We start from the raw sequence: 7,500 nt of genomic DNA, 5'->3' as shown, positions 1-7,500 counted from the left end.
CGTATCACTTATGTGCACCCCTGATTAACACGTATGATAACTGTGAATGCATTTATTCCAGAAACGGGGTCTGAGCTGGTACCGAGCACGTAAATGCGTCCGTGGTGCGCCGTCACTCCCAGAGCGCTGCGTCTGTGGCTCATGGAAGCGATGAAGCTCCAGCCGTCCGTTTCCACGTCGTATCGCTCCACGCTGTTCAGCTGATTGGTGCCGTCGTATCCGCCCATCACGTAGATGTAGTTCCCCAGAGCGCACACACCTGAACACAGAACACGCCCCACATCAGCCGGATTCACAGAGAGAAACACCTGGAGAACTTCGAGGAGCAGGTCAGACATACAGTGGCCACAATGATTAGAACACTAGCAAAGCTGCAGTACTGTTAACAGTTTTAGGCACTTGAGTAAAAATGCTGTAAAATGGTAATGCTGTCAAAAATAATGTCATATATACATTTTCTTGATCAATTACCTAATATGAACTAAATGAAATCAACATTTGTTGTGAGCATGCTTTGTGTTTAAAGCATCTTTTGTCCTCGGTGCTCTTGAGCAGAGTTTCTCAGGAGCTTTGCAGGAGGTTTCTTGAAGCAGAGACACAGTTCTTCTGGATTTAGTCTCAGTTTGTTCTGTTTCTTCATGTCATTCCAGACAGACTGATGATGATCAGATCAGATCTCAAACATCTCACTGGATTATTACAATTAATGGCTAAATGAATGTTTGGAGATGTAAACTGATATTTCCTACTGACACACTCCAGCAGAAGATAGAAATAACTGACTTAAACCATGTTTAGCTGCTGATATACTAGTGTTCTGATCATTTTGGCCAGCGCTGTAAGTGTTCATTCCCTGTAAGTGTTCATGTTTCTGTGCGGTCTGACCTGCGCCGCTGCGGACCGTGTTCATGGAAGCGATGCTCCTCCACTCGTCTCTCTCGGGGTTGTAGCATTCGGCGGAGCTCAGCCGGTGCGTGCCGTCGAAGCCGCCCACTGCATACAGCAGCCGGTTGATCACGGCCACACCGACACCGATCCGCCGACACAGCATCGGCGCCACCAGCTGCCAGCAGTCCCGCTCCGGATCATACCTGCACACAATCACAGCCATCAGGAGACGGAGAGACTGAACACAAACACACGACTAACCCTGCGTCAGACTCCGCAGCGCTCAGTGCAGCTCGTGTTCAGCTGCGGTTATTTACTGGTCAGATCACATCATGAGGAAGCACAACAGCCATCACTCATTTACCTGAAACTCACCTGAGTCTTCATAACTCCAGTGACTCACTCCAAAGTTCAGTGTTTATCTATCTATTAATAGCGGTTTCCACTTCCTTCTACTCACAGAATAATGTTTGTTATTCATCACTAATCTCCATAAATATCACAGAGGAAGTGTCACAACAGATCATTGTTATACGGTTGCAAAAGGCTTTTAGGTGTTTTCCTGTGTCTGGCGTGAAAAGATGAAAACGATGCATGTACTGTGTTTTTTTTTTTGAGTATGCTTGGGTCCGGATACAGTGCACACGATGCTTATTTAGCCATCAACACAGTACGTGTGAAGCCTGACTAAGTGTTCACGCTTTTTGAATTTTTCCTAAATGCACATTAAACCGTCTGGTGAGCTGCATGCTGCGCTCCCTCTGAAACACGCAGAGCATCAGATCACCTACTTATTTAATTAAATCAGTCTTTTTCAAGCACACAAAAAAGCCATGTTACAATATCAATTTTATTTTGACTGGGCAGACGCTTTGCCAAAGTAACGCCGCAAAACACATCGTTAGAGATCCTTTTTGTTATTATGAGATGTGCATATTTTCAGCTAATTTTGAAACAGTAACAGGACAAAATTACAGTCTAGATCAGGGGTCGGAAACCTTTTGGGCATGAAGTGCCATTTTGTGTATTTTTCTGGTTAACCAGTGTGCCACTAACACAGAGCCCGCTGCGCACACAGAAACATTCAGGAGCTCAGAGACGTATTGTCAATGCTGCCCCGTGACTTTTATTAATCAATGCTGAATCGCTACATTATATTTCTCAGCAAGAGGGAGTAAATCAGATACAGAACACATACAGGTCATTCACACACTCTCTCTTTCTCGCTCTCAAAATAGCCATATTTGAGAAAAAAAAGTCAAGTAGTTTGCATTACTGGATATAGCTGTCGGTCATTTAACACTTTCATCTGACTTTGCTCTCTTTCAGCTCTTTAAACTGATCGGACATCTTAAGGCAAAAGCTGTGATAGTCATGCGGATTGGAAACTCCAAATACACAGGAAAGATTTAACTGCCTTCATTGGTTTAACATGACTAATAAACACACCACTACGACAGGAGATCTTATTATAATTATTATAATAAAGTATATAATAATGCAATGCTAATCGACACAGCCTTTATCGCTGCTTAGAATGCTATGAAATATGTTGCGTGCCTTATTCTGTGTAAGAAGCCACATCATCTCAGAAGGATTTATTTCAAAAACTGGACTGACGTTATGAAGTGAGTTTGGAGTAAAAACATGCTATTAAATGTGGTATTTTCACCTGCTTTCAAACAACGTTCATTAATGCAGCGTGAATTCATAAAATCGATGTATAATATTGATGATATCGTCTGCGATTTTTTTTGCGTAGCTTGTCAGTGAACTATGTCTCATGTAACGTAGTAAATGCTGCTGAAAGCACATGATGGAGATTTACTACAGAACTGGCTTTACTGACAAGATGCGCATGACAATCACATTCGATTAATCGTGCAGCCCTAGTCAGTATGCAGTTTTCCCTATTGCTCGCGTGCCAGTGATTATCCTCTGCGTGCCATGGGTTGCAGATAATGAATGGGAACACCACATGATGACTGCGGACAGCTGTGATGAGTGAAGATAAAACACACACTGTCTCACCTCTCCACGCTGTTGTGATGGACGCAGCCGTGTGAGCCGCCCACGGCGTAGATCATGCCGTCGATGACACCCAGGCCGATGCGGTTGCGCGGCACGCTCATGGGAGAGCAGGGCAGCCAGCAGTTGTTCATGGGGTTGTAACAGTCCAGCATGCTGGAGTCCATGTTTCCGTCCGGAGCGTTGTTCCTGCCGCCGACCGCATACAGCAGGCCACTGATGACGCAGGCCGCCAGTCCGCTGCGGGGCACCTGCAGATCAGCCAGCCGCAGCCAGGCTCCGGAGCAGGGGTTAAACGCCTCCAGATAGCTGAGAGACTGCCGGAAGTATCCGCCGGCCGTGTAGATGAGCTGCGGCACCTTGGGCGTCCGGCAGGGGATGACTTTTGTGGGCTTGTGCAGCGTGAGGTCCTGGAAGATCTGCGACAGGTAGTCTTTGCTCTGGGCGTCCCAGTCGAAGCGCTCCAGCTGGCGCTGCAGGAAGAGCGGTGTGAGCGAGTGGCAGCGGACGGCCTGCAGCAGCGCCTGCACATACAGACGCCGGTTCTCCTGGTCGTACTGGACCCACTCCACACACGCGTGGAACACCTCGGACTCGCAGCGCACATTCAGCTCATCACGGCTGATCAGCGTCACCAGCTGGCAGTGAGACAGGTTGAAGAACTCCTCCTGCGTGGCCACCTGAGAGAGACAGGTGCGGTCAGACTCCACTTCCAAACACATACACACACACACACACACACACACACACAATTATACATTTCTCTTTTATGACAAAAATAATTAGGATATTAAGATCATGTTCCATCAAGATATTTAGTTAATTTCCTACCGTAAATATATGAAAACTTCATTATTAATTAGTAATATGCATTGCTAAGAACTTCATTTGAACAACTTTAAAGGAGATTTTCTCAATATTTAGATTTTTTTGCTCCCTCAGATTCCAGATTTTCTAATAGTTGTATCTCAGACAAATATTGTCCTATCATAACAAACCATAAATCAATGGAAATATTATTTATTCAGATTTTCAGATTTTATTTATTCAGCTTTCTGATGTATAAAGATTTTTTCAGATTTGAATGAATTCTGGTATTTTTTCAAAGACTTAATAGACAGACGAATCGTTGTCATTTAAAAATGGGGTCACATGGGTGTTTGAATCGAGATCATGATCTTTTAATGATTAATCGTGCAGCTCTAAAGAAGACGATATGAAAACAAGAGCGTCCTCATTCACACGTCAGTGATCAGAAACTCATCTGTTCAGACCGTGAGGAGAAAGCAGGACAAACTCTACTATTCCTGAACAGCAGAAGAACTTAAGTGTGTAAAAGCTTGAGCTGCTCCAGTCAAAACTACAGCAAACACACGTTCAGATGTGAAGAGGTCAGACTGCCACGACAGAGGTCATTCGGTTTGATTATAATAGACTCAATACTAAATGGGAAAAGAGTATGTGACCCCATTAAAGATTAATTTCCTGTGGAAGCGATGAGTAAGAAGACATAATGAGGGTGTTAATCACTGATCAGCATCTGATTGACCTGAGGATCATGTTGATTTACTAGAGAATCAGCCACAGCATTGAAAACATTCACACAACCTTTCTATTTTACAGTTGTGAATTCAGCACAGTAACTCACGCCTCTGTTAGCGCTGTACGATTTGGGAAAATACATATGATTGTGATTTAGTTTAAACAAAAATACAGGTTTGCTGCGCTTCTTTGTTGGGCAAAAATGGCAAATTTGGTGACTTAATATTTCTAAAATGACTAAAAGACTATTAAAATGACTAAAAATGATTACAATTGTAATATTTCATAGTGAAGTAGGTAATATCAAGTACTAAAGAAAAAAATAGAATGATAATTTATAATTTTTTAAGTTACTGACTGTAACATCATTGATGGCTGTTGTAATTTCTTAAACCACCAAACTTTCCTTTTGGTGGAAAGCTTCAGGGAGTCTATGTTTCGTTAGTTGGTTAGTGCGTCTTTAGTTCGTTAAAACGGCACAGACTCCGAGCAGATGGAGTTCATGCGGATCATGTACTGTGAACGAGACACTGAAAACACCTGGTCATCAGCTGCTGGCGTGTAAATGAACAACACAACACGCTTTACTTTGAAACACGCGGCACAGACATTTATGCACATTTATGCAACTAAATCACAGCCTCTGAGATTCGATCGTGGCACTAAGCTAAATTTGTGTTGTATTTAGATGAATGGTGCAGGTGATGGACAGGTAAAGGCTCTGGTCGCAGGGCTGTGTGTGACTGACCTGGCTGAAGTTCATGTAGATGTACTCTCTGGCCTTCTGATGAAGCTCTGTGCAGCCGATCTGCTCGGCGAAGCTGGCGATGCCGATGGCGTTGCTCGGGTCGAGCTGCTGCACGAGGAAATCACAGCAGGCCTTGACCACGCTGTCGATCTGATACATGACAGCCCCGTTCATCACGTGAATCACACACTTCTCGCCCACAGAGATGCTCGCCGTGTACGCGAACTCGATGAGCCGGCCCATGACCTGAGAACAACCAGACACGTCTCAGACATGTGTGTGAGAGAGAGCCATCACCCAGATCTGATCCAGGACCAGGGTGCGATTTACGGGGCTTTGACCGCTTAAAGATGGCCTGATCCCCCTGATGGACGTCAAAACTAGATGTAGGGGGGTCAGATAAAAAGTAGGCTAGCCTATGCATAATATTTTGATTCACTTGTAAATATTAAGATGCATTTCTATAGCCCTGACTGATATTAAAATGTAATTTTGGCAGCTCCTGGAATGGGTCGTATTGGCAGGACCTGAGCAGTTAAAGAATACGCTACAGCGCTCTAACTAATAACTATTAGTCATATTGCAGTTCACTCAGCGGTTGATGCTCAAGAAATGCTCAGCACGGCCACTGCATGTAACTTTTAACAAGATTCCCTTTTTTGAAGCACCCTAAATTGTATTAACACTTACTATATAACTTATTATTATTTTGTTTATAAACATCTAAATTAATACAACTCTATGGGAATTCTCTGCAATCGATGGCAGTTTGAGTAGCCTATAGTTCTGTGTAAATGCAGATAAACCGCGCTGTCAGCAGCATAATTTAGAGCATGCCAGTTGAGAAATGCAATAAAATACAATCGTTGTTATATTCCAATAATCCAGAGAATATTATTCCGTGAATTAACATTATCCAGTGAATTATTCTTCACTCTTTAGCCTATTAAACAGCTTATAAACCTACTAAAACTGTAGTTAAAAATGAAGTTGATATGACTCCTGCTTTTTAATTAAGAATAACAATGAATCCATCTTTTGTCTTAGCCTTAAAAAGTGAAAGGTGTATAGATATAAACAAAACAGACAATGATCTTTTCTTGTAAAATGTGACACCAAGATCGCGAATTTGAAAGTGAAAGCGCACGAAAAAAGTAATTCCTGATCACAAAATATAAATCACAAATAATACAGATGAAAAAGAACGAGTTGAACGTTGAAAACTTTCGTTACCATATAACTATAAACTATGATAAAAGTTCATCAGCATGCATTGATTAATCAATGTTGTAGCAAAAACAAAACAAAACAAACAAATTGCAACCGAATTATGTGCTTGTGCGACCCGCTGAGAAAGTGAGATCAGTGGGAAGAACGAGTCTAGAGCCCTGCATGAAAGACTGCTAATTCTCCAAACATGTTGTGTTAAGATGACTGAAAGGAGCAAAAACCAAAGTGAAGTATGGACTTACACGCAGTCATTTATTTACTTTATAACAGTAAATAAATATCGGTTCTGCATATCGGTTACCGGGCACATAAACATGCAAATAATTGGTATCGGTTATAAAAAAATAAAAAAATAAAAAATCAATATCGGTCGATCACTAGTTTTAAATCAATATCACATTTGCAAACTCCCTTAATCATTAAAAGCCATCAACTCTCCAAAGTTGCATTATAATCAACGCAGCTCTCCACACTGCAGGCAATCTCTTATTTACACCGTGTTATAGTGAGAGGATATGTCTGTGATGCATTACTCAATGCTGCAAAAGCATGTTGTAAGTACATTAAACCCTTTTAAAGCTCCTCTCAGCGCAAACACAAATATGCTGATCGCACTGGTGCTCCTAAATATTTCTTCATAGCCGCACGCAGTATTATTCAGTCTCAAAAACGACTGAAATGGTTGCACTGTAGAGCCTTGCACTTGACAGCCCTATTTAAAGTATAACCCTTACCTTGGGGTGGATCCCCTCGATGGGCACCACCTCCATGCCGCACTCCTTCAGGCCGTTGGTGAACATGGCGCGAAACACCGGCGAGGACGAGGCCAGCACCACCTTATGAGCCACAAAGTCCACGGCCTCCAGCTGGTTGTATTTGACCCGGAGCGTGACGTCGCAGAGCTGGCGGTCCAGACGCAGCTCGTTCATGATGGAGAAGGCGGCCGCCGTGTGGCTCTCCAGCGTGTAGCTGAAGACACGGTGACCGTTCCTCGCCGACGGAGTCACCTCCGCCTTACACTCCGTCATACCGGACGCCGCGTACATGCTCACCGGCCGCGGCTC

The 7,500-nt window shown here is 43.3% G+C and overlaps 1 protein-coding gene across 6 annotated transcripts in view; it reads right to left on the bottom strand.

Moving 5' to 3' along the window:
* Positions 1 to 7,500, bottom strand: part of keap1b (kelch-like ECH-associated protein 1b) — a 14,977-nt gene that overhangs the window by 2,659 nt on the left and 4,818 nt on the right. For all 6 annotated transcript variants that reach the window (XM_079432277.1, XM_079432272.1, XM_079432273.1 and 3 more), the window contains exons 2-6: positions 7,171 to 7,500; positions 5,207 to 5,452; positions 2,920 to 3,596; positions 886 to 1,091; positions 83 to 259 (exon numbers count right to left, since the gene is read on the bottom strand). The exon at positions 7,171 to 7,500 is cut by the window's right edge and continues 355 nt beyond it. In XM_079432277.1, the coding sequence (XP_079288403.1) occupies positions 83 to 259; positions 886 to 1,091; positions 2,920 to 3,596; positions 5,207 to 5,452; positions 7,171 to 7,482 (1,618 nt within the window). In that variant the 5' untranslated portion in view covers positions 7,483 to 7,500. The remainder of the gene's footprint in view (positions 1 to 82; positions 260 to 885; positions 1,092 to 2,919; positions 3,597 to 5,206; positions 5,453 to 7,170) is intronic.

Source organism: Barbus barbus (assembly GCF_936440315.1).
Source record: "Barbus barbus genome assembly, chromosome: 13".
In the NCBI taxonomy this organism is placed as follows: Eukaryota; Metazoa; Chordata; class Actinopteri; order Cypriniformes; family Cyprinidae; genus Barbus; species Barbus barbus.
Note: the sequence above shows the minus strand (reverse complement) of the source record. Positions and strands in the feature narration are given on the sequence as shown.